At 46.8% G+C, this 27,500-nt stretch overlaps 1 protein-coding gene across 3 annotated transcripts in view; it reads left to right on the forward strand.

Moving 5' to 3' along the window:
* Positions 1-27,500, forward strand: part of LOC120033568 (cyclin-dependent kinase-like 5) — an 84,738-nt gene that overhangs the window by 51,600 nt on the left and 5,638 nt on the right. For 2 of the 3 annotated variants that reach the window (XM_038979968.1, XM_038979970.1), the window contains 12 exons: positions 7,423-7,605; positions 7,914-8,034; positions 8,211-8,270; positions 9,204-9,294; positions 10,457-10,646; positions 11,521-11,601; positions 18,054-18,229; positions 20,123-20,372; positions 20,623-20,749; positions 20,962-21,223; positions 23,862-24,615; positions 24,952-25,062. In XM_038979968.1, the coding sequence (XP_038835896.1) occupies positions 7,423-7,605; positions 7,914-8,034; positions 8,211-8,270; positions 9,204-9,294; positions 10,457-10,646; positions 11,521-11,601; positions 18,054-18,229; positions 20,123-20,372; positions 20,623-20,749; positions 20,962-21,223; positions 23,862-24,615; positions 24,952-25,062 (2,406 nt within the window). The remainder of the gene's footprint in view (positions 1-7,422; positions 7,606-7,913; positions 8,035-8,210; positions 8,271-9,203; positions 9,295-10,456; positions 10,647-11,520; positions 11,602-18,053; positions 18,230-20,122; positions 20,373-20,622; positions 20,750-20,961; positions 21,224-23,861; positions 24,616-24,951; positions 25,063-27,500) is intronic. The other variant, XM_038979969.1, reaches the window with a different exon arrangement.

Below are 27,500 nucleotides of genomic sequence, written 5' to 3' on the forward strand. Positions count from 1 at the left end.
AGAGAGAGGCAGAGAGAGAGAGAGGCAGAGAGAGAGAGAGAGAGAGAGAGGCAAGGCAAGAGAGAGAGGCAGAGAGAGAGGCTGAGAGAGAGATAGAGATAGGCAGAGAGAATAGAGGCAGAGAAAGAGAGGTAGGGAGAGAGAGAGAGAGAGAGAGAGAGAGAGAGAGAGAGAGAGAGAGAGAGTAATTTTAGTACCCCACACCTGGGTAACTTCAGGATATGTGGAGGGTCCACACCTGGGTAACTTCAGGATATGTGGAGGGACCACACCTGGGTAACTTCAAGATATGTGGAGGGTCCACACCTGGGTAACTTCAGGATATGTTGAGGGTCCACACCTGGGTAACTTCAGGGTATGTGGAGGGTCCACACCTGGGTAACTTCAGGATATGTGGAGGGACCACACCTGGGTAACTTCAGGATATGTGGAGGGACCACACCTGGGTAACTTCAGGGTATGTTGAGGGTCCACACCTGGGTAACTTCAGGATATGTTGAGGGTCCACACCTGGGTAACTTCAGGATATGTGGAGGGACCACACCTGGGTAACTTCAGGATATGTGGAGGGACCACACCTGGGTAACTTCAGGGTATGTGGAGGGACCACACCTGGGTAACTTCAGGGTATGTTGAGGGTCCACACCTGGGTAACTTCAGGATATGTGGAGGGACCACACCTGGGTAACTTCAGGATATGTGGAGGGACCACACCTGGGTAACTTCAGGATATGTGGAGGGACCACACCTGGGTAACTTCAGGATATGTTGAGGGTCCACACCTGGGTAACTTCAGGATATGTGGAGGGACCACACCTGGGTAACTTCAGGATATGTGGAGGGTCCACACCTGGGTAACTTCAGGATATGTGGAGGGACCACTGCTTTAAAAGATCTGAGGAGGATCCCAGATTTTGACACCCCTGAAAATACATCTAATCGGGTCCTTCCTGCTTTTTAGTGGCCTGCCGGTGTGCTCCCTTGATGAGAACTCTTGCCTGAAACCTGAATATTTGCATAATCCCTGAGAGTTATTGTCTCGGGCCTAGGCTTTAGCTCAGTGGACTAACACTGTCTTGTGGCGCGAAGAAGACCTGGATTCGAACATAGTCAGTCACACTATTTAGGGTTACTTTCACAGGCGCCCCACCATCAGTGGGATCCACAGGAGGTTTGGCGGCACCTTAATTGGGGAGTACAGGCTCGTGGTAGTGGCTGGTGCTGAATCAGTTGAATGGTATCAAACACAGAGGGGACGGCTGCCGTTTTCCAGCCTCCCGACCAACTGGGCTGTTTTGTTCCTCTTTTCACGTTGTTTGTAACTCATTTTGTACATAATGTTTCTGCTACCGTTTTTTAAAACTTTAGTTTATTTAGTAAATATTTGATTAACTCTATGTCTAGATCTGCATTGTTGGTGAAGGGCTTGTCAGTAAGCGTTTCACTGTGAGGTCTACCTACACCTGTTGTATTCAGCGTTTCACTGTGAGGTCTACCTACACCTGTTGTATTCAGCGTTTCACTGTGAGGTCTACCTACAACTGTTGTATTCAGCATTTCACTGTGAGGTCTACCTACACCTGTTGTATTCAGCGTTTCACTGTGAGGTCTACCTACACCTGTTGTATTCAGCATTTCACTGTGAGGTCTACCTACACCTGTTGTATTCAGCGTTTCACTGTGAGGTCTACCTACACCTGTTGTATTCAGCGTTTCACTGTGAGGTCTACCTACACCTGTTGTATTCAGCGTTTCACTGTGAGGTCTACCTACACCTGTTGTATTCAGCGTTTCACTGTGAGGTCTACCTACACCTGTTGTATTCAGCATTTCACTGTAAGGTCTACCTACACCTGTTGTATTCAGCATTTCACTGTGAGGTCTACCTACACCTGTTGTATTCAGCATTTCACTGTGAGGTCTACCTACACCTGTTGTATTCAGCGTTTCACTGTGAGGTCTACTACACCTGTTGTATTCGGCGTTTCACTGTGAGGTCTACTACACCTGTTGTATTCAGCGTTTCACTGTGAGGTCTACCTACACCTGTTGTATTCAGCATTTCACTGTAAGGTCTACCTACACCTGTTGTATTCAGTGTTTCACTGTGAGGTCTACCTACAACTGTTGTATTCAGCATTTCACTGTGAGGTCTACCTACACCTGTTGTATTCAGCGTTTCACTGTGAGGTCTACCTACACCTGTTGTATTCAGCATTTCACTGTAAGGTCTACCTACACCTGTTGTATTCAGCATTTCACTGTGAGGTCTACCTACACCTGTTGTATTCAGCGTTTCACTGTGAGGTCTACCTACACCTGTTGTATTCAGCGTTTCACTGTGAGGTCTACCTACACCTGTTGTATTCAGCGTTTCACTGTGAGGTCTACCTACACCTGTTGTATTCAGCGTTTCACTGTGAGGTCTACCTACACCTGTTGTATTCAGCATTTCACTGTAAGGTCTACCTACACCTGTTGTATTCAGCATTTCACTGTGAGGTCTACCTACACCTGTTGTATTCAGCGTTTCACTGTGAGGTCTACCTACACCTGTTGTATTCAGCGTTTCACTGTGAGGTCTACCTACACCTGTTGTATTCAGCGTTTCACTGTGAGGTCTACCTACACCTGTTGTATTCAGCGTTTCACTGTGAGGTCTACCTACACCTGTTGTATTCAGCGTTTCACTGTGAGGTCTACCTACACCTGTTGTATTCAGCGTTTCACTGTGAGGTCTACCTACACCTGTTGTATTCAGCGTTTCACTGTGAGGTCTACTACACCTGTTGTATTCAGCGTTTCACTGTGAGGTCTACTATACCTGTTGTATTCAGCGTTTCACTGTGAGGTCTACTACACCTGTTGTATTCAGCATTTCACTGTGAGGTCTACCTACACCTGTTGTATTCAGCGTTTCACTGTAAGGTCTACTACACCTGTTGTATTCAGCGTTTCACTGTGAGGTCTACCTACACCTGTTGTATTCAGCGTTTCACTGTGAGGTCTACTACACCTGTTGTATTCAGCGTTTCACTGTGAGGTCTACTACACCTGTTGTATTCAGCGTTTCACTGTGAGGTCTACTACACCTGTTGTATTCAGCATTTCACTGTGAGGTCTACTACACCTGTTGTATTCAGCGTTTCACTGTGAGGTCTACTACACCTGTTGTATTCAGCGTTTCACTGTGAGGTCTACCTACACCTGTTGTATTCAGCGTTTCACTGTAAGGTCTACTACACCTGTTGTATTCAGCGTTTCACTGTGAGGTCTACTACACCTGTTGTATTCAGCGTTTCACTGTGAGGTCTACTACACCTGTTGTATTCAGCGTTTCACTGTGAGGTCTACTACACCTGCTGTATTCAGCATTTCACTGTGAGGTCTACTACACCTGTTGTATTCAGCGTTTCACTGTGAGGTCTACCTACACCTGTTGTATTCAGCGTTTCACTGTAAGGTCTACTACACCTGTTGTATTCAGCATTTCACTGTAAGGTCTACTACACCTGTTGTATTCAGCATTTCACTGTAAGGTCTACTACACCTGTTGTATTCAGCATTTCACTGTGAGGTCTACTACACCTGTTGTATTCGGCATTTCACTGTAAGGTCTACTACACCTGTTGTATTCAGCGTTTCACTGTGAGGTCTACTACACCTGTTGTATTTGGCGTTTCACTGTGAGGTCTACCTACACCTGTTGTATTCAGCGTTTCACTGTGAGGTCTACTACACCTGTTGTATTCGGCATTTCACTGTAAGGTCTACTACACCTGTTGTATTCAGCATTTCACTGTGAGGTCTACTACACCTGTTGTATTCGGCGTTTCACTGTGAGGTCTACTACACCTGTTGTATTCAGCGTTTCACTGTGAGGTCTACCTACACCTGTTGTATTCAGCGTTTCACTGTGAGGTCTACTACACCTGTTGTATTCAGCGTTTCACTGTGAGGTCTACTACACCTGTTGTATTCAGCGTTTCACTGTGAGGTCTACTACACCTGTTGTATTCAGCATTTCACTGTGAGGTCTACTACACCTGTTGTATTCAGCGTTTCACTGTGAGGTCTACTACACCTGTTGTATTCAGCGTTTCACTGTGAGGTCTACCTACACCTGTTGTATTCAGCGTTTCACTGTAAGGTCTACTACACCTGTTGTATTCAGCGTTTCACTGTGAGGTCTACTACACCTGTTGTATTCAGCGTTTCACTGTGAGGTCTACTACACCTGTTGTATTCAGCGTTTCACTGTGAGGTCTACTACACCTGCTGTATTCAGCATTTCACTGTGAGGTCTACTACACCTGTTGTATTCAGCGTTTCACTGTGAGGTCTACCTACACCTGTTGTATTCAGCGTTTCACTGTAAGGTCTACTACACCTGTTGTATTCAGCATTTCACTGTAAGGTCTACTACACCTGTTGTATTCAGCATTTCACTGTAAGGTCTACTACACCTGTTGTATTCAGCATTTCACTGTGAGGTCTACTACACCTGTTGTATTCGGCATTTCACTGTAAGGTCTACTACACCTGTTGTATTCAGCGTTTCACTGTGAGGTCTACTACACCTGTTGTATTTGGCGTTTCACTGTGAGGTCTACCTACACCTGTTGTATTCAGCGTTTCACTGTGAGGTCTACTACACCTGTTGTATTCGGCATTTCACTGTAAGGTCTACTACACCTGTTGTATTCAGCATTTCACTGTGAGGTCTACTACACCTGTTGTATTCGGCGTTTCACTGTGAGGTCTACCTACACCTGTTGTATTCGGCATTTCACTGTGAGGTCTACCTACACCTGCTGTATTCAGCATTTCACTGTGAGGTCTACTACACCTGTTGTATTCGGCGTTTCACTGTGAGGTCTACCTACACCTGTTGTATTCAGCGTTTCACTGTGAGGTCTACCTACACCTGTTGTATTCGGCGTTTCACTGTGAGGTCTACCTACACCTGTTGTATTCAGCCTTTCACTGTGAGGTCTACTACACCTGTTGTATTCAGCATTTCACTGTGAGGTCTACCTACACCTGTTGTATTCAGCGTTTCACTGTGAGGTCTACTACACCTGTTGTATTCGGCATTTCACTGTGAGGTCTACCTACACCTGTTGTATTCAGCATTTCACTGTGAGGTCTACTACACCTGTTGTATTCGGCGTTTCACTGTGAGGTCTACCTACACCTGTTGTATTCAGCATTTCACTGTGAGGTCTACTACACCTGTTGTATTCAGCATTTCACTGTGAGGTCTACCTACACCTGTTGTATTCGGCATTTCACTGTGAGGTCTACCTACACCTGTTGTATTCAGCATTTCACTGTGAGGTCTACCTACACCTGTTGTATTCGGCATTTCACTGTGAGGTCTACCTACACCTGTTGTATTCGGCATTTCACTGTGAGGTCTACCTACACCTGTTGTATTCGGCGTTTCACTGTGAGGTCTACTACACCTGTTGTATTCGGCATTTCACTGTGAGGTCTACCTACACCTGTTGTATTCGGCATTTCACTGTGAGGTCTACCTACACCTGTTGTATTCAGAATTTCACTGTGAGGTCTACCTACACCTGTTGTATTCGCCGTTTCACTGTGAGGTCTACCTACACCTGTTGTATTCGGCGTTTCACTGTGAGGTCTACTACACCTGTTGTATTCAGCATTTCACTGTGAGGTCTACCTACACCTGTTGTATTCAGCATTTCACTGTGAGGTCTACCTACACCTGTTGTATTCAGCATTTCACTGTGAGGTCTACTACACCTGTTGTATTCAGCGTTTCACTGTGAGGTCTACCTACACCTGTTGTATTCAGCGTTTCACTGTAAGGTCTACTACACCTGTTGTATTCAGCATTTCACTGTAAGGTCTACTACACCTGTTGTATTCAGCATTTCACTGTAAGGTCTACTACACCTGTTGTATTCAGCATTTCACTGTGAGGTCTACTACACCTGTTGTATTCGGCATTTCACTGTAAGGTCTACTACACCTGTTGTATTCAGCGTTTCACTGTGAGGTCTACTACACCTGTTGTATTTGGCGTTTCACTGTGAGGTCTACCTACACCTGTTGTATTCAGCGTTTCACTGTGAGGTCTACTACACCTGTTGTATTCGGCATTTCACTGTAAGGTCTACTACACCTGTTGTATTCAGCATTTCACTGTGAGGTCTACTACACCTGTTGTATTCGGCGTTTCACTGTGAGGTCTACCTACACCTGTTGTATTCGGCATTTCACTGTGAGGTCTACCTACACCTGCTGTATTCAGCATTTCACTGTGAGGTCTACTACACCTGTTGTATTCGGCGTTTCACTGTGAGGTCTACCTACACCTGTTGTATTCAGCGTTTCACTGTGAGGTCTACCTACACCTGTTGTATTCGGCGTTTCACTGTGAGGTCTACCTACACCTGTTGTATTCAGCCTTTCACTGTGAGGTCTACTACACCTGTTGTATTCAGCATTTCACTGTGAGGTCTACCTACACCTGTTGTATTCAGCGTTTCACTGTGAGGTCTACTACACCTGTTGTATTCGGCATTTCACTGTGAGGTCTACCTACACCTGTTGTATTCAGCATTTCACTGTGAGGTCTACTACACCTGTTGTATTCGGCGTTTCACTGTGAGGTCTACCTACACCTGTTGTATTCAGCATTTCACTGTGAGGTCTACTACACCTGTTGTATTCAGCATTTCACTGTGAGGTCTACCTACACCTGTTGTATTCGGCATTTCACTGTGAGGTCTACCTACACCTGTTGTATTCGGCGTTTCACTGTGAGGTCTACTACACCTGTTGTATTCAGCATTTCACTGTGAGGTCTACCTACACCTGTTGTATTCAGCATTTCACTGTGAGGTCTACCTACACCTGTTGTATTCAGCATTTCACTGTGAGGTCTACTACACCTGTTGTATTCAGCATTTCACTGTAAGGTCTACTACACCTGTTGTATTCAGCATTCCACTGTAAGGTCTACTACACCTGTTGTATTCAGCATTTCACTGTGAGGTCTACTACACCTGTTGTATTCAGCATTTCACTATAAGGTCTACACCTGTTGTATTCAGCATTTCACTGTAAGGTCTACTACACCTGTTGTATTCAGCATTTCACTGTAAGGTCTACTACACCTGTTGTATTCAGCATTTCACTGTAAGGTCTACTACACCTGTTGTATTCAGCATTTCACTGTAAGGTCTACTACACCTGTTGTATTCAGCATTTCACTGTAAGGTCTACTACACCTGTTGTATTCGGCGCATGTGACAAATACAATGGATGTGTTTGATACCGTTCCATTCGCTCCGTTCCAGCCATTATTATGAGCCGTCCTCCCCTCAACAGCCTCCACTGACGGGATCCCTCAGCGTGACACTCTGACATGCTGTTTTCCAGGAGACCAATGAGCTGGTGGCCATAAAGAAGTTTAAAGACAGTGAGGAGAATGAGGAGGTTAAAGAGACCACGCTGAGGGAGCTGAAGATGCTGCGCACGCTGAAACAGGAGAACATCGTGGAACTCAAAGAGGCTTTCAGGAGGAGAGGGAAACTCTACCTGGTCTTTGAATATGTGGAGAGGGTCAGTGAATACCTAGAGGATGAACCTTTAATGAGAACCTTTAATAAACCACAATAGTCTAGTCAGTAGAAATGTCTACTACTTTCTAGGGATTGCTGGGGTCCGCTGACGGTTGGATGATAAATAATCATACATGCAATATACTTAGCTACTGTTTACGTCAACAGTTTCACTTTTACACTTTTAGAATATTGCCATAGTATCTAACTTGTTTTGCAATAGTATCTAACTTATATGTTATACAGAGCATTATGGGTAGTGTAGTTGTAGCTGTGATTGACAGTAGTACTGTGGATTGTGTGTTCCAGAACATGCTGGAGTTGCTGGAGGAACTGCCTAACGGAGCACCACCTGACAAAGCCAGGGCCTACATCTACCAGCTGATCAAAGCTATCCACTGGTGCCATAAGAATGAGATCGTACACAGAGGTGAGGAACTCTTACCTTTACTAAAATGAGGGCACCTTTTCCTTTAGTTATGCTAAGATGACGTGTTGAGTCAGAGGCAGGGCCTCCCAGCAGAGATGGTTTGGTCTGACCTTTGGTTTTGCCAAGTACCAGACTGCTGCCGCGTGTGAAAACTGGTCTCCTCTGTTTCTCCTCAGACATCAAGCCTGAAAACCTCCTCATCAGCTCTGAGGATGTTCTCAAACTCTGTGATTTTGGTAAGTAGAAATATGTCACTTCTAGCATAGTAATTAACTCACATTAACTCACACATTTGACGAATGACGATCTCAGTCTCCCTGGTAAGCAATGGTCAGTATCTGTCCATGACTTCCTTTTTCTGGCCTGGTTTCCTATAGGCTTTGAGTCAGTATCTGTCCATGACTTCCTCTGTCTGGCCTGGTTTCCTGTAGGCTTTGAGTCAGTATCTGTCCATGACTTCCTCTGTCTCTCTCTGGCCTGGTTTCCTTTAGGCTTTGAGTCAGTATCTGTCCATGACTTCCTTTTTCTGGCCTGGTTTCCTGTAGGCTTTGAGTCAGTATCTGTCCATGACTTCCTCTTTCTGGCCTGGTTTCCTGTAGGCTTTGAGTCAGTATCTGTCCATGACTTCCTCTTTCTGGCCTGGTTTCCTGTAGGCTTTGAGTCAGTATCTGTCCATGACTTCCTCTTTCTGGCCTGGTTTCCTGTAGGCTTTGAGTCAGTATCTGTCCATGACTTCCTCTGTCTCTCTCTGGCCTGGTTTCCTGTAGGCTTTGAGTCAGTATCTGTCCATGACTTCCTCTGTCTCTCTCTGGCCTGGTTTCCTGTAGGCTTTGAGTCAGTATCTGTCCATGACTTCCTCTGTCTGGCCTGGTTTCCTGTAGGCTTTGAGTCAGTATCTGTCCATGACTTCCTCTGTCTGGCCTGGTTTCCTGTAAGCTTTGAGTCAGTATCTGTCCATGACTTCCTCTGTCTCTCTCTGGCCTGGTTTCCTGTAGGCTTTGAGTCAGTATCTGTCCATGACTTCCTCTGTCTGGCCTGGTTTCCTGTAAGCTTTGAGTCAGTATCTGTCCATGACTTCCTCTGTCTCTCTCTGGCCTGGTTTCCTGTAGGCTTTGAGTCAGTATCTGTCCATGACTTCCTCTGTCTCTCTCTGGCCTGGTTTCCTGTAGGCTTTGCCCGCAACCTGTCAGAGGGAAGTGATGCCAACTACACTGAGTATGTAGCCACTAGGTGGTACCGCTCTCCTGAGCTACTGCTGGGGTGAGTCCCATTAAACCTACTGGACCTGTGTGTGTATGGGTGTGTAAGAGGCGCTGTGTGGGGGTGTGTTTGTATTGGTGTGTTTATTGGTGGGTGTGTGTGTATTTGTATTGGTGTGTGTATTAGTTTGTGTTTGTATTGGTGTGTGTGTGTTTGCATTGGTGTGTATGTGTGTGTTTTTGTTTGTATTAGTGTGTGTGTGTGTGTGTGTTTGTATTGGTGTTTGTATTTGGTGTGTATGTGTGTGTTTCTGTTTGTATTAGTGTGTGTGTGTGTGTGTGTGTGTGTGTGTGTGTGTGTGTGTGTGTGTGTGTGTGTGTGTGTGTGTGTGTGTGTGTGTGTGTGTGTGTGTGTGTGTTTGTATTGGTGTTTGTATTTGTGTGTGTATCGGTGTGTGAGTGTGTGTAGGTGCGTGCGTGTGTTGTGTGTGTACATTGGTAAGTGTCTGTTTGTCTGCATAGTTGTCAGTCCATACATAAATCCTTCTCTGAATATTTCAGTGAATATGTGTATTAGTCTGTCCGTGATAAACCCTGTTTTAATGTGTATACTACAGACACTGTGAGGTTCCTGTGTCCATTTGATGGTCTAGATACTGGAACATCATGTGGTGGGGCTCCTCCCACAGCAACTAAATCAACTCTTACATTTATTCACACTTGGTATTTGAATTCCGCCCACGCAAATATTTTCTCTCTTCATCACTCTTCCTCAGTCTCAGCGGCTCTCTCCTCTCTTCTCTCAGCCAACCTCTCTCTCTCTCTCTCTCTCTCTCTCTCTCTCTCTCTCTCTCTCTCTCTCTCTCTCTCTCTCTCTCTCTCTCTCTATCTCTCTCTCTCTCTCTCTCTTTCTCTCTCTTTCTCTCTCTCTCTCCTTTCTGTCATTGTGTTCATCACCTTCTGCTGAACCAACATCATCATCATCATCATCATCACCATCATCATCATCATGTGTCCTTATTATTCTGAATGTACTCTTCTGGTTCAGTTTTACAAATGCGTCACTTAAACTGTTCTCTCTCTCTCTCTCTCTCTCTCTCTCTCTCTCTCTCTCTCTCTCTCTCTCTCTCTCTCTCTCTCTCTCTCTCTCTCTCTCTCTCTCTCTCTTTCTCTCTCTCTCTCTCTCTCTCTCTCTCTCTCTCTCTCTCTCCCCTCCACCCCAGGGCCCCCTATGGTAAGGCTGTAGACATGTGGTCAGTGGGTTGTATTCTGGGGGAGCTGAGTGATGGTCAGCCTCTGTTCCCAGGGGAGAGTGAGATAGATCAACTCTTTACCATCCAGAAGGTCCTGGGTCCTCTACCTGCTGAACAGATGAAGCTCTTCTACAACAACCCTCGCTTCCATGGACTACGGGTAAGGTCAACTCTGGGGTCGATCTGTTCAGCTGTTCTGTCGTCACCTCACACTCCACCTCCGCTTTCCTCTCCTCTCCCATTGCTTCCTCTCTACCGCTACCTATCCCACCTCTCCCTCCCTCTCCATTCTCTCTCCTCTGTCTCTTTCCCTCCTATCTATCTGTGTGAGTCCTGGTGGCTGTCTTCCCAGTGTGGTCCGTGACTGAGTGGATTGAGTCATCATGTTATGGTGGTGTTCAGTGTTACTGTAGAAGAGAGAGACAGAGAGACAGAGAGACAGAGAGACAGAGAGGCAGAGAGACAGATAGAGAGAGAGAGAGAGACAGAGATACAGACAGAGAGGCAGAGAGACAGACAGAGAGACAGAGAGAGACAGAGAGAGAGACTGAGAGAGTGACAGAGAGAGACAGAGTGATAGAGAGAGAGACAGAGAGACAGACAGAGTGACAGAGAGAGACAGAGAGATAGAGAGACAGAGATGCAGAGAGACAGGGAGAGATGTTGGTCAAATCTTTGTTGGTTGCTATTCTTGTGGGGACTTCTGGTCCCTACAAGAGTAGTTAAACACGTCCACACACAGATACACACATTCAGACAGACAGAAACATGCATGTCCACCAGCCTCCTGATGCACTCCCACACAGAGATCCATGCGAGTGCTGGTAATCATGTACCTGCTGTAGTGAAAGCTGTGTTAGGCTCGTTGACAGCATGTCTGGCCTCAGACACAACAGTCAGCTAGTCCTCCTGTCAACTCCAGTCAGACACATCTGAATCTCAACATAGACACTGCACTCTGAAACCTCACAACTGTACGTGTGTGTGTGTGTGTGTGTGTACGTGTGTGTGTGTGTGTGTACGTGTGTCAGCAGTTCCCCTCAGTGAATCACCCTACATCCCTGGAGCGGAGGTACCTGGCCATCCTGAGTGGCCTCATGCTGGATCTGATGAAGGTAACACACACACACACACACACACACACACACACACACACACACACACACACACACACACACACACACACACACACACACACACACACAAGGTATTGCCAGTATTAGCGCATTCTGGGTCCTCCAGGCTCAAACTAGACTAGTCCTGCTAATGGGAGGTATTCTGGGTCCAGCAGGCTCAAACTAGACTAGTCCTGCTAATAGAAGGTATTCTGGGTCCTCCAGGCTCAAACTAGACTAGTCCTGCTAATGGGAGGTATTCTGGGTCCTCCAGGCTCAAACTAGACTAGTCCTGCTAATGGGAGGTATTCTGGGTCCTCCAGGCTCAAACTAGACTAGTCCTGCTAATGGGAGGTATTCTGGGTCCTCCAGGCTCAAACTAGACTAGTCCTGCTAATGGGAGGTATTCTGGGTCCTCCAGGCTCTAACTAGACTAGTCCTGCTAATGGAAGTTATTCTGGGTCCAGAAGGCTCAAACTAGACTAGTCCTGCTAATAGAAGGTATTCTGGATTCTGCAGGCTCAAACTAGACTAGTCCTGCTGATGGGAGGTATTCTGGATTCTGCAGGTTCAAACTAGACTAGTCCTGCTGATGGGAGGTATTCTGGATTCTGCAGGTTCAAACTAGACTAGTCCTGCTAATAGAAGGTATTCTGGATTCTGCAGGCTCAAACTAGACTAGTCCTGCTAATGGGAGGTATTCTGGATTCTGCAGGCTCAAACTAGACTAGTTCTGCTAAATGGAGTTATTCTGGATTCTACAGGCTCAAACTAGACTAGTCCTGCTAATGGGAGGTATTCTGGATTCTGCAGGCTCAAACTAGACTAGTCCTGCTAATGGGAGGTATTCTGGGTCCAGCAGGCTCAAACTAGACTAGTCCTGCTAATGGGAGGTATTCTGGGTCCAGCAGGCTCAAACTAGACTAGTCCTGCTAATGGGAGGTATTCTGGATTCTGCAGGCTCAAACTATACTAGTCCTGCTAATGGGAGGTATTCTGGGTCCTCCAGGCTCAAACTAGACTAGTCCTGCTAATAGAAGGTATTCTGGGTCCTCCAGACTCAAACTAGACTAGTCCTGCTAATGGGAGGTATTCTGGTTCCTCCAGGCTCAAACTAGACTAGTCCTGCTAATGGAAGGTATTCTGGATTCTGCAGGCTCAAACTAGACTAGTCCTGCTGATGGAAGGTATTCTGGATTCTGCAGGTTCAAACTAGACTAGTCCTGCTAATAGACGGTATTCTGGATTCTGCAGGCTCAAACTAGACTAGTCCTGCTAATGGGAGGTATTCTGGATTCTGCAGGCTCAAACTAGACTAGTCCTGCTGATGGGAGGTATTCTGGATTCTGCAGGCTCAAACTAGACTAGTCCTGCTAATAGAAGGTATTCTGGATTCTGCAGGCTCAAACTAGACTAGTCCTGCTGATGGGAGGTATTCTGGATTCTGCAGGTTCAAACTAGACTAGTCCTGCTAATAGAAGGTATTCTGGATTCTCCAGGCTCAAACTAGACTAGTCCTGCTAATGGGAGGTATTCTGGATTCTGCAGGTTCAAACTAGACTAGTCCTGCTAATGGGAGGTATTCTGGATTCTCCAGGCTCAAACTAGACTAGTCCTGCTAATGGGAGGTATTCTGGATTCTGCAGGTTCAAACTAGACTAGTTCTGCTAATGGGAGGTATTCTGGATTCTGCAGGCTCAAACTAGACTAGTTCTGCTAATGGGAGGTATTCTGGGTCCAGCAGGCTCAAACTAGACTAGTCTTGCTAGCTAATGTATGTCTATGACTAAAGCTGTGGGTCAGTCAGTACTCTGCAGGCTCAAACTATACTAGTTCTGCTAATGGGAGGTATTCTGGGTCCAGCAGGCTCAAACTAGACTAGTCCTGCTAATGGGATGTATTCTGGGTCCAGCAGGCTCAAACTAGACTAGTCCTGCTAATGGAAGGTATTCTGGGTCCAGCAGGCTCAAACTAGACTAGTCCTGCTAATGGGAGGTATTCTGGGTCCAGCAGGCTCAAACTAGACTAGTCCTGCTAATGGGAGGTATTCTGGGTCCAGCAGGCTCAAACTAGACTAGTCCTGCTAATGGGAGGTATTCTGGGTCCAGCAGCCTAAAACTATACTAGTTCTGCTAATGGAAGGTATTCTGGATTCTGCAGGTTCAAACTAGACTAGTCCTGCTAATAGAAGGTATTCTGGATTCTGCAGGCTCAAACTAGACTAGTCCTGCTAATGGGAGGTATTCTGGATTCTGCAGGCTCAAACTAGACTAGTTCTGCTAATGGGAGGTATTCTGGGTCCAGCAGGCTCAAACTAGACTAGTCTTGCTAGCTAATGTATGTCTATGACTAAAGCTGTGTGTCAGTCAGTACTCTGCAGGCTCAAACTAGACTAGTCCTGCTAATGGGAGGTATTCTGGGTCCAGCAGGCTCAAACTAGACTAGTCTTGCTAATGAGAGGTATTCTGGGTCCAGCAGGCTCAAACTAGACTAGTCCTGCTAATGGGAGGTATTCTGGATTCTGCAGGCTCAAACTAGACTAGTTCTGCTAATGGAAGGTATTCTGGGTCCAGCAGGCTCAAACTAGACTAGTCCTGCTAATGGGAGGTATTCTGGATTCTGCAGGCTCAAACTAGACTAGTCCTGCTGATGGGAGGTATTCTGGATTCTGCAGGTTCAAACTAGACTAGTCCTGCTGATGGGAGGTATTCTGGATTCTGCAGGTTCAAACTAGACTAGTCCTGCTAATAGAAGGTATTCTGGATTCTGCAGGCTCAAACTAGACTAGTCCTGCTAATGGGAGGTATTCTGGGTCCAGCAGGCTCAAACTAGACTAGTCCTGCTATGACTAAAGCTGTGGGTCAGTCAGTACTCTGCTGTTAGCTAATGTATGTCTATGACTCAAGCTGTGGGTCAGTCAGTATTCTGCTGTTAGCTAATGTATGTCTATGACTAAAGCTGTGGGTCAGTCAGTACTCTGCTGTTAGCTAATGTATGTCTATAACTAAAGCTGTGGGTCAGTCAGTACTCTGCTGTTAGCTAATGTATGTCTATGACTAAAGCTGTGGGTCAGTCAGTACTCTGCTGTTAGCTAGGCCTCCAGTACATCACACTCTCCTCAGGAGATGAATGGTGTGATAAACCCTCCCACCCATCTCTCTGTCTCTGGATCGACATGGTGAAAAGCCACCACGGTCTTGTGGTTTTTATTATGTGCTGTTTCTATACAGCAAATGTAGAGATCTGCTTTAAGAATGCTGTAGCTCAGTTAGTAGAGCAAGGTGCTTTCAACGCCAGGGTTGTGGGTTCGATTCCCACTGAGGACCACTATGAAAATGTATGAACTCACTACTGTAAGTTGCTCTAGATAAGAGTGTCTGTTAAATTAATCAAATGTATATGTGCTTCACTGTATTTACAAAACAATATATATGAACTTTGAACTATAGTTTAATGATAATAAACTTTGGATTATATATACAGTACCAGTCTAAAGTTTGGACACACCTACTCATTCAAGGGTTTTTCTGCATCTCAAATCAAATCAAATTGTATTTGTCAAATGCGCCGAATACAACAGGTGTAGTAGACCTTACAGTGAAATGCTTACTTACAAACCATGCCGTTTTAAAAAAAATACCTAAAAACAAATAAAAAAATAAATAAAGTAACAAATAATAAAATAGCAGCAGTAAAATAACAATAGCGAGGCAATCTACAGGGGGTACCGGTACAGAGTCAATCTACAGGGGGTACCGGTACAGAGTCAATCTACAGGGGGTACCGGTACAGAGTCAATGTGCGGGGGCACTGGTTAGTCGAGGTAATGGAGGTAATATGTACATGTAGTTAAACAGTCTATGACTAGGGTGGCTGGAGTCTTTGAGAATTTTAGGGCCTTTCTCTGACACCGCCTGGTATAGAGGTCCTGGATGGCAGGAAGCTTTGCCCCAGTGATGTACTGGGCTGTACACACTACCCTCTGTAGTGCCTTGCGTGGGAGGCCGAGCAGTTGCCATACCAGGCAGTGATTCAACCAGTCAGGATGCTCTCGATGGTGCAGCTGTAGAACCTTTTGAGGATCTGAGGACCCATGCCAAATCTTTTCAGTCTCCTGAGGGGGAATAGGTTTTGTCGTCCCCTCTTCACGACTGTCTTGGTGTGCTTGGACCATGTTAGTTTGTTGGTGATGTGGACACCAAGGAACTTGAAGCTCTCAACCTGCTCCACTGCAGCCCCGTCGATGAGAATGGGGGCGTGAGCGGTTCTCTTTTTCCTGTAGTCCACAATCATCTCCTTTGTCTTGATCAAGTTCAGGGAGAGGTTGTTGTTCTGGCACCACACGGACAGGTGACCTCCTCCCTACAGGCTGTCTCGTTGTTGTCGGTGATCAGGCCTACCACTGTTGTGTACTCAGCAAACTTAATGATGGTGTTGGAGTCGTGCAGTCATGAGTGAACAGGGAGTACAGGAGAGGACTGAGCACGCACCACTGAGGGGCCCCTGTGTTGAGGATCAGCGTGGCAGATGTATTGCTACCTACCCTCACCACCTGGGGGCGGCCCGTCAGGAAGTCCAGGATCCAGTTGCAGAGGGAGGTGTTTAGTCCCAGGGTCCTTAGCTTATTGATGAGCTTTGAGGGCACTATGGTGTTGAACGCTGAGCTGTAGTCAATGAACAACATTCTCACATAGGTGTTCCTTTTGTCCAGGTGGGAAAGGGCTGTGTGGAGTGCAATAGAGATTGCATCATCTGTGGATCTGTTAGGGCGGTATGCAAATTGGAGTGGGTTTAGGGTTTCTGGGATAATGGTGTTGATGTGAGCCATGACCAGCCTTTCAAAGCACTTCATGGCTACAGACAGGTTACCTTAGTGTTCTTGTGCACAGGGTCTATGGTGGTGTGCTTAAAACAAGTTGGTATTACAGACTCGGACAGGGAGAGGTTGAAAATGTCAGTGTAGATACTTGCCAGTTGGTCAGCGCATGCTAGTAGTACCCGTCCTGGTAATCCATCTGGCGCCGCGGCCTTGTGAATGTTGACCTGTTTAAAGGTCTTACTCATCGACTGCGGAGAGCGTGATCACACAGTCTTCCGGAAACAGCTGGTCTCTCAACCAGCTTCATGAGGTAGTCACCTGGAATGCTTTCCCAATAGTCTTGAAAGAGTTCCCACATATGCTGAGCACTTGTTGGCTGCTTTTCCTTCATTCTGCGGTCCAACTCCAATTGGGTTGAGGTCAGGTGATTGTGGAGTCCAGGTCATCTGATGCAGCACTCCATCACTCTCCTTCTTGGTCAAATAGCCCTTACACAGCCTGGGAAGGCGTATTGCTGCAGAATTATGTGGTAGCCATGCTGATTAAGTGTGCCTTGAATTCTAAATAAATCAATGCCAGTGTCACCAGCAAAGCACCCCCACACCATCACACCTCCTCCTCCATGCTTCATGGTGGGAACCACACATGCTGAGATCATCTGTTCACCTACTCTGCTTCTCACAAAGACACAGCAGTTAGAACCAAAAATCTCAAATTTGGACTCATCAGACCAAAGGACAGATTTACACCATTGCTCATGTTTCTTGGCCCAAGCAAGTCTCTTCTTATTATTGGTGTCCTTTAGAAGTGGTCTCCGATCAGTTGATGTTGAAATGTGTCTGTTACTTGAACTCTGTGAAGCATTTATTTGGGCTGCAATCTGAGGTGCAGTTTATTGCCGATGGCTGGTCACTCTAATGAACTTATCCTCTGCAGCAGAGGTAACTCTGGGTCTTCCTTTCCTGTGGCGGTCCTCATGAGAGACAGTTTCGTCAAGCGCTTGATTGTTTTTGCGACTGCACTTGAAGAAACTTTAAAAAGTTCTTGAAATTTTCTAGATTGACTGACCTTGATGTCTTAAAGTAATGATGTACTGTCGTTTCTCTTTGCTTATTTGAGCTGTTCTTGCCATAATATGGACTTGATCTTTTACGAAATAGGTCTATCTTCTGTATACCACCCCTACCTGGTCACAACACAACTGATTGGCTCAAATGCATTAAGAAGGGAAAAAATTCCACAAATTAACTTTTAACAAGGCACACCTGTTAATTTAAATGAATTCCAGGTGACCACCTCATGAAGCTGGTTGAGAGAATGCCAAGAGTGTGCAAAACTGATTTGTGTAACTGTTTTTTTGGTTACTACATGATTCCATATGTGTTGTTTCATAGTTTTGATGTCTTCACTATTATTCTACAATGTAGAAAATAGTAAAAATACAGAAAAACCCCATGAATGAGTAGGTGTGTCCAAACTTTTGACTGGTAACATATATATATATATATATATATATATATATATATATATATATATATATATGGATAGAGTTTAGTGATTGACCTGTTTTATTGTCAAGCTGTAATAAAGAAGTGTGTCCTAAACCCCTGTGGTCTGTCTCCTCCCTCTCTAGAACCTGTTGTTGCTGGTCCCTTCTGACCGCTACCTGACAGAACAGAGTCTGAACCACCCAGCCTTCCAGCCCCTCCGCCTCCTGGAGCAGCCCGCCCCAGCACCACCCTCCCCTAACCCCCCACGCTCCTCCAAGAGGAAGCCCCACAGCCACATGGAGAACACTGTGCCCACCAGGTCAGCACTGTAGGAGGTTGTTGGTGTTGATGTTGTTGTTGTTGTTGTTGTTGTCAGAACCCCGTGGCCACCAGGTCAGCACTGTAGGAGGTTGTTGGTGTTGTTGTTGTTGTTGTTGTTGTTGTTGTTGTTGTCAGAACCCCGTGGCCACCAGGTCAGCACTGTAGGAGGTTGTTGTTGTTGTTGTTGTTGTTGTTGTTGTCAGAACCCCGTGGCCACCAGGTCAGCACTGTAGGAGGTTGTTGGTGTTGTTGTTGTTGTTGTTGTTGTTGTTGTTGTTGTCAGAACCCCGTGGCCACCAGGTCAGCACTGTAGGAGGTTGTTGGTGTTGATGTTGTTGTTGTTGTTGTTGTCAGAACCCCGTGGCCACCAGGTCAGCACTGTAGGAGGTTGTTGGTGTTGTTGTTGTTGTTGTTGTTGTTGTTGTTGTTGTCAGAACCCCGTGGCCACCAGGTCAGCACTGTAGGAGGTTGTTGGTGTTGATGTTGTTGTTGTTGTTGTTGTCAGAACCCCGTGGCCACCAGGTCAGCACTGTAGGAGGTTGTTGGTGTTGATGTTGTTGTTGTTGTTGTTGTCAGAACCCCGTGGCCACCAGGTCAGCACTGTAGGAGGTTGTTGGTGTTGATGTTGTTGTTGTTGTTGTTGTTGTTGTCAGAACCCCGTGGCCACCAGGTCAGCACTGTAGGGGGTTGTTGGTGTTGTTGTTGTTGTTGTTGTTGTCAGAACCCCGTGGCCACCAGGTCAGCACTGTAGGAGGTTGTTGTTGTTGTTGTTGTTGTTGTTGTCAGAACCCCGTGGCCACCAGGTCAGCACTGTAGGAGGTTGTTGTTGTTGATGTTGTTGTTGTTGTTGTTGTTGTTGTCAGAACCCCGTGGCCACCAGGTCAGCACTGTAGGAGGTTGTTGGTGTTGTTGTTGTTGTTGTTGTTGTTGTTGTTGTTGTCAGAACCCCGTGGCCACCAGGTCAGCACTGTAGGAGGTTGTTGGTGTTGATGTTGTTGTTGTTGTTGTTGTCAGAACCCCGTGGCCACCAGGTCAGCACTGTAGGAGGTTGTTGGTGTTGTTGTTGTTGTTGTTGTTGTTGTTGTTGTTGTTGTTGTCAGAACCCCGTGGCCACCAGGTCAGCACTGTAGGAGGTTGTTGGTGTTGATGTTGTTGTTGTTGTTGTTGTCAGAACCCCGTGGCCACCAGGTCAGCACTGTAGGAGGTTGTTGGTGTTGATGTTGTTGTTGTTGTTGTTGTCAGAACCCCGTGGCCACCAGGTCAGCACTGTAGGAGGTTGTTGGTGTTGTTGTTGTTGTTGTTGTTGTTGTTGTTGTCAGAACCCCGTGGCCACCAGGTCAGCACTGCACTGGATACTACAAGTGGTCTGGTTAGGTTCTGGATAGTGAATGGGGTCTGGTTAGGTTCTGGATAGTGAATGGGGTCTGGTTAGGTTCTGGATACTGAATGGGGTCTGGTTAGGTTCTGGACACTGCATGGGGTCTGGTTAGGTTTTGGACACTGCATGGGGTCTGGTTAGGTTCTGGACACTGCATGGGGTCTGGTTAGGTTCTGGACACTGCATGGGGTCTGGTTAGGTTCTGGACACTGCATGGGGTCTGGTTAGGTTCTGGACACTGTATGGGGTCTGGTTAGGTTCTGGACACTGCATGGGGTCTGGTTAGGTTCTGGACACTGCATGGGGTCTGGTTAGGTTATGGACACTGCATGGGGTCTGGTTAGGTTCTGGACACTGCATGGTTTCACATCTGGCTATGTTGTTCTAGCACAGATAAAATAAGCTACTTAGATCTATGGATTACCTATACCTGTACCTTACCTCTCAATATCTCTCAATCTCAATATCTTTCGATCTTAATACCTCCCTCCCTCCCTCCCCTCCACCAAACAGAAGCCACGGCAGTAAGAGCTCGGGTCACCGTCACTCTAACAGTAAGGAATGTTCCAGCCTACCTCGCCATGGCGACCTTCACCTAGGCAACGACAGCTTCCTGAACGGCAACAAGCCTGTGTCGTCCAGCCTGAGCCCCACCCTCCACCCCAAGGCTTACATGACCCAGACCCTCAACCGCTCCATCACCTGTAGTAAGGACTTGGTCAACAACAACATGCCACACCTGCTCAGCCCCAAGGACACCAAGGTAAACAACGTCAGGACCTCTACTTTCATTGACTTATTCAGCTCCTTATGGACCAAACTACACTTGTTTACATACATTGTATTCATTTAGTTTGTTTCTCCAACTGTCTATGTCTTGACCTGTGTTTATTCTTGGCATGTATTTTCATATAAATGCACAAGGCTGAAAACAACATTTTCCCGTGGTTGGGGACAATAAAGTCATTATCTTGTCTGATTTTATCTTCTCTTGTCTTCTCTTTATTTTAAAGGGCACGACACAGTTTGACTTCAACCTGGTTGGTGTTGGGCCCCCAGGGGCCAAGGCTCCTGACCAGCAGGGCCCTGGAGCCATGTACGTGAAGTCCACCTCCCGCTCTCAGCTGCAGCAACAGCAAGGTCCGGGGTCACCCTATTGAAACATTCACATAAGATTAATACATACCACTTCCTTAATACTTCAAATGAAAAATGCTCTAGACTAGAATCCTGTCCAGGGGGTATACTGGAACATAAAGCTGCCTTATGGCCCTATGGGCCGTTCTGTCTCAGGCAAGACTACTTATAAATGCATTGCCAGCCCATTTTTTACATTTGAACATTTCCAGTAGGGCAGGGACGACACTCTTCCTTTCTGGAGGGCAAGACCAATACCATGGAGAAACAACATGGCCGCCATGGTGGACACAACATAGACTCCACCCACAGCTCCTCCAAGAGTTCCAGCTCCTACCTGAGCCTGTCCAAGAGCCACAGCGCCCTGAGCAACAATGCCAAGTCTGTGGGTGGTAACCTTGGAGATGGGGTGAGGGGCGTGCACCCCGACGACCCTACGGCAACCCCTGGAATCTCCGCCCGCTTCTTCCCTGCCAGGTAACATAGAGAGAGAGTGTCAGGAAATGATTAACCTAGAGAGAGAGAGAGAGAGCTGTCAGGAAATGGTTAACATAGAGAGAGAGCTGACAGGAAATGGTTAACCTAGACAGAGAGAGCTGTCAGGAAATGGTTAACCTAGAGAGAGAGAGAGAGAGAGAGAGAGAGCTGTCAGGAAATGGTTAAACTAGAGAGAGAGCTGACAGGAAATGGTTAACCTAGAGAGAGAGAGAGCTGTAAGGGTATGGTTAACCTAGAGAGAGAGAGCTGTCAGGGAATGGTTAACCTAGAGAGAGAGAGAGAGCTGTCACGGAACGGTTAACCTAGAGAGAGAGAGAGCTGTCAGGGACGGTTAACCTAGAGAGGTAGAGAGAGCTGTCAGGGACGGTTAACCTAGAGAGAGAGAGCTGTCAGGGAACGGTTAACCTAGAGAGAGAGAGAGAGCTGTCAGGGACGGTTAACCTAGAGAGAGAGAGAGAGAGAGCTGTCAGGGAATGGTTAACCTAGAGAGAGAGAGAGCTGTCAGGGAATGGTTAACCTAGAGAGAGAGAGCTGTCAGGGAACGGTTAACATAGAGAGAGAGCTGTCAGGGACGGTTAACCTAGAGAAAGAGAGAGCTGTCAGGGGCTGGTTAACCTAGAGAGAGAGAGCTGTCAGGGAATGGTTAACCTAGCGAGAGAGAGAGCTGTCAGGGAATGGTTAACCTAGAGAGAGAGAGAGCTGTCAGGGAATGGTTAACCTAGAGAGAGAGAGAGAGAGCTGTCAGGGAACGGTTAACCTAGAGAGAGAGAGCTGTCAGGGAATGGTTAACCTAGAGAGAGAGAGCTGTCAGGGAACGGTTAACCTAGAGAGAGAGAGCGCTCTCAGGGAACGGTTAACCTAGAGAGAGAGAGCTGTCAGGGAATGGTTAACCTAGAGAGAGAGAGCTGTTAGGGTCTGGTTAACCTAGAGAGAGAGAGAGCTGTCAGGGAATGGTTAACCTAGAGAGAGAGAGCTGTCAGGGAACGGTTAACCTAGAGAGAGAGAGAGCTGTCAGGGAATGGTTAACCTAGAGAGAGAGAGCTGTCAGGGAATGGTTAACCTAGAGAGAGAGAGAGCTGTCAGGGAATGGTTAACCTAGAGAGAGAGAGCTGTCAGGGAATGGTTAACCTAGAGAGAGAGAGAGCTGTCAGGGAATGGTTAACCTAGAGAGAGAGAGAGAGCTGTCAGGGAATGGTTAACCTAGAGAGAGAGAGAGAGAGCTGTCAGGGACGGTTAACCTAGAGAGAGAGAGAGAGAGAGCTGTCAGGGAATGGTTAACCTAGAGAGAGAGAGAGAGAGCTGTCAGGGACGGTTAACCTAGAGAGAGAGAGAGAGAGAGCTGTCAGGGAATGGTTAACCTAGAGAGAGAGAGAGAGAGCTGTCAGGGAATGGTTAACCTTGAGAGAGAGAGAGAGCTGTCAGGGAACGGTTAACCTAGAGAGAGAGAGCTGTCAGGGAATGGTTAACCTAGAGAGAGAGAGAGCTGTCAGGGAATGGTTAACCTAGAGAGAGAGAGAGAGCTGTCAGGGAATGGTTAACCTAGAGAGAGAGAGAGAGAGCTGTCAGGGACGGTTAACCTAGAGAGAGAGAGAGAGAGAGCTGTCAGGGAATGGTTAACCTAGAGAGAGAGAGAGAGAGCTGTCAGGGACGGTTAACCTAGAGAGAGAGAGAGAGAGAGCTGTCAGGGAATGGTTAACCTAGAGAGAGAGAGAGAGAGCTGTCAGGGAATGGTTAACCTTGAGAGAGAGAGAGAGCTGTCAGGGAACGGTTAACCTAGAGAGAGAGAGAGCTGTCAGGGAACGGTTAACCTAGGGAGAGAGAGAGAGCTGTCAGGGAACGGTTAACCTAGAGAGAGAGAGAGCTGTCAGGGAATAGTTAACCTAGAGAGAGAGAGAGAGAGAGAGAGAGAGAGAGAGAGAGAGCTGTCAGGGGCTGGTTAACCTAGAGAGAGAGAGAGCTGTCAGGGAACGGTTAACCTAGAGAGAGAGAGAGCTGTCAGGGAATGGTTAACCTAGAGAGAGAGAGAGCTGTCAGGGGCTGGTTAACCTAGAGAGAGAGAGAGAGAGAGCTGTCAGGGGCTGGTTAACCTAGAGAGAGAGAGAGCTGTCAGGGAACGGTTAACCTAGAGAGAGAGAGAGCTGTCAGGGAATGGTTAACCTAGAGAGAGAGAGATAGCTGTCAGGGGCTGGTTAACCTAGAGAGAGAGAGAGCTGTCAGGGAACGGTTAACCTAGAGAGAGAGAGAGCTGTCAGGGGCTGGTTAACCTAGAGAGAGAGAGAGCTGTCAGGGAACGGTTAACCTAGAGAGAGAGAGAGCTGTCAGGGAATGGTTAACCTAGAGAGAGAGAGAGCTGTCAGGGGCTGGTTAACCTAGAGAGAGAGAGAGCTGTCAGGGGCTGGTTAATGAATGTATCTTAGTCTCCAACATTGAAGGGCATGCTAGCTTATTGATTTTGTGTAGTCTTGGTGATGGTGTGTATTTGGAAATGTGTAGTCCCCTGAGGCCAGATCTGAACATTGTATTCTCGTTGAGAATTAGAGTTTTATTTAGGTCTGATGGCTAGTAAATATGTGTGTTGTTGTACTCATGGTTGAGGTCAGTCTATATGTTATTTCAGCTGCCTGGACCTTAACCTCAATGCCCCACCTGGAAGTCCCCAGGTCCCCCGCCACAGCGAACGCCACACTTCTGGCCACGCCCCCCCTGGAAGTCCCCAGGTCCCCCGCCACAGCGAACGACACTCTTCTGGCCACGCCCCCCCTGGAAGTCCCCAGGCCCCCCGCCACAGCGAACGCCACACTTCTGGCCACGCCCCACCTGGAAGTCCCCAGGCCCCCCGCCACAGCGAACGCCACTCTTCTGGCCACACATCCAGCCACACCGGCCACTCCTCCGGCCACAGCCCCTCGTCCCGCGGCAACAACCCCCGCCTGGAGAGCTCCACCCTGGACTCATCCTGCCGACGCCTCTCCTCTTCCAGACACAAAGCTCCAGAGGAGGCCTTGGCCCCGGGCCCGGAGCTTCTTGACCCAGGAGGAGAAGGGGATGGTGGGGGGAACCACGGAGCTCACACCCTGGCCTCCCCCCATGAGTCCTACCCCTACGGCCTGGGCTACACCAGTCCCTTCTCTTCCCAGCAGAGGCCTCACCGCCACTCCATGTACGTGAGGAGGAGTGAGCGCCACAGGTCCCACGTAGGTGGGGGTGGAGGGGGTAGTGAGGGGGGCTTAATGGTGGGCCAGGGGTTGCCCACCAGGGCTAGCAGTCTGCAGATGCTCTCCCCCCAGCTTCAGCACCGCACCCTCACCAGACACTCCGTAGGACACTCTGTTGGATCGTCCAGAGAGGACTGCACTGAAGACACGACCAGGGTCAGTGTCAATAATTGACTGACAGCAGTGTGTGTATGTGTGTGTGCGTGTATGTGCATATGTGTGTCTGTGTATCTCTCTTTGAGGCAGAATCATAGCTACAGTATCTGGCCTAACTCTCATTATTGCTGTCTCTCTCCTGATCTCTCTCTCTCACACACACACACTCCTACTTCGTACTGTCTGCCTCACATGCTATATCTGTCTGTCTGTCTGTCTATCTGTCGGTCTATCTGTCGGTCTGTCTGTCTGTCTGTCTGTCTGTCTGTCTGTCTGTCTGTCTGTCTGTCTGTCTGTCTGTCTGTCTGTCTGTCTGTCTGTCCATCTGGTCTACAGAGTGAGCCGTCTTCTAAAGAGGTGGTGACCTCTCACCCCCGACCCCAGATTAAAGACTCCACGCGGGACAACCCGGCCTCCTTTCACTCACAACGCCCTGCTAAGAACGAGGTCCATAGCTTTTTCTGTTGTTCATCACAGGCTGATTTCACCACTTACTGTCTGGTTTCTGACTGCTTCTAGCACTGTTTTATCAGCAGTATGTCTCTCACTGAGCTGCTAAACGTGGCGGCACCGACCTGAATGGGTTTAATGGCAATTATAAACTGGGTGGTTCCAGCCCTGAATGCTGATTGGCTGACAGCCGTGGTATATCAGACCGTATACCACGGGTATGACAAAACATAAATTTTTACTGCTCTAATTATGTTGGTAACCAGTGTATAATAGCAATAAGGCACCTCGGGGGTTTGTGGTACATGGCCACTATACCACGGCTAACGGCTGTGTCCAGGCACTCTGCGTTGTGTTGTGCGTAAGAGCAGCCCTTAGCTGTGGTATATTGGCCATATATCACACCTCCTCGGGCCTTATTGCTTAAATATACTATGATAAGGATGTAGGAGTGAGATATCATCTTTGGGAAAATGACGAGGGAAGACAGGGTGTGAAACACTATGATAAGGATGTAGGAGTGAGATATCAGGGTGTGAAACACTATGATAAGGATGTAGGAGTGAGATATCAGGGTGTGAAACACTATGATACGGATGTAGGAGTGAGATATCAGGGTGTGAAACACTATGATAAGGATGTAGGAGTGAGATATCAGGGTGTGAAACACTATGATAAGAATGTAGGAGTGAGATATGAGGGTGTGAAACACTATGATAAGAATGTAGGAGTGAGATATCAGGGTGTGAAACACTATGATAAGAATGTAGGAGTGAGATATCAGGGTGTGAAACACTATGATAAGAATGTAGGAGTGAGATATCAGAGTGTGAAACACTATGATAAGGTTGTAGGAGTGAGATATCAGGGTGTGAAACACTATGATAAGGATGTAGGAGTGAGATATCAGGGTGTGAAACACTATGATAAGGATGTAGGAGTGAGATATCAGGGTGTGAAACACTATGATAAGAATGTAGGAGTGAGATATCAGGGTGTGAAACACTATGATAAGAATGTAGGAGTGAGACACTCTGATAAGGATGTAAGAGTGAGATATTAGGGTGTTAAACACTCTGATAAGGATGTAGGAGTGAGATATCAGGGTGTGAAACACTATGATAAGAATGTAGGAGTGAGATATCAGGGTGTGAAACACTATGATAAGAATGTAGGAGTGAGATATCAGGGTGTGAAACACTATGATAAGAATGTAGGAGTGAGATATCAGAGTGTGAAACACTAGGATAAGGTTGTAGGAGTGAGATATCAGGGTGTGAAACACTATGATAAGGATGTAGGAGTGAGATATCAGGGTGTGAAACACTATGATAAGGATGTAGGAGTGAGATATCAGGGTGTGAAACACTATGATAAGAATGTAGGAGTGAGATATCAGGGTGTGAAACACTATGATAAGAATGTAGGAGTGAGACACTCTGATAAGGATGTAAGAGTGAGATATTAGGGTGTTAAACACTCTGATAAGGATGTAGGAGTGAGATATCAGGGTGTGAAACACTATGATAAGGATGTAGGAGTGAGATATCAGGGTGTGAAACACTATGATAAGAATGTAGGAGTGAGATATCAGGGTGTGAAACACTATGATAAGGATGTAGGAGTGAGATATCAGGGTGTGAAACACTATGATAAGAATGTAGGAGTGAGATATCAGGGTGTGAAACACTATGATAAGAATGTAGGAGTGAGACACTCTGATAAGGATGTAGGAGTGAGATATTAGGGTGTGAAACACTATGATAAGGATGTAGGAGTGAGATATCAGAGTGTGAAACACTATGATACGGATGTAGGAGTGAGATATCAGGGTGTGAAACACTATGATAAGGATGTAGGAGTGAGATATCAGAGTGTGAAACACTATGATACGGATGTAGGAGTGAGATATCAGGGTGTGAAACACTATGATAAGGATGTAGGAGTGAGATATCAGAGTGTGAAACACTATGATAAGAATGTAGGAGTGAGATATCAGGGTGTGAAACACTATGATACGGATGTAGGAGTGAGATATCAGGGTGTGAAACACTATGATAAGGATGTAGGAGTGAGATATCAGAGTGTGAAACACTATGATAAGGATGTAGGAGTGAGATATCAGGGTGTGAAACACTATGATAAGGATGTAGGGGTGAGATATCAGGGTGTGAAACACTATGATACGGATGTAGGAGTGAGATATCAGAGTGTGAAACACTATGATACGGATGTAGGAGTGAGATATTAGGGTGTGAAACACTATGATAAGAATGTAGGAGTGAGATATCAGGGTGTGAAACACTATGATACGGATGTAGGAGTGAGATATCAGGGTGTGAAACACTATGATAAGGATGTAGGAGTGAGATATCAGAGTGTGAAACACTATGATACGGATGTAGGAGTGAGATATTAGGGTGTGAAACACTATG

The sequence above is a fragment of the Salvelinus namaycush genome, chromosome 40, assembly GCF_016432855.1.
Source record: "Salvelinus namaycush isolate Seneca chromosome 40, SaNama_1.0, whole genome shotgun sequence".
Lineage (NCBI taxonomy): Eukaryota > Metazoa > Chordata > Actinopteri > Salmoniformes > Salmonidae > Salvelinus > Salvelinus namaycush.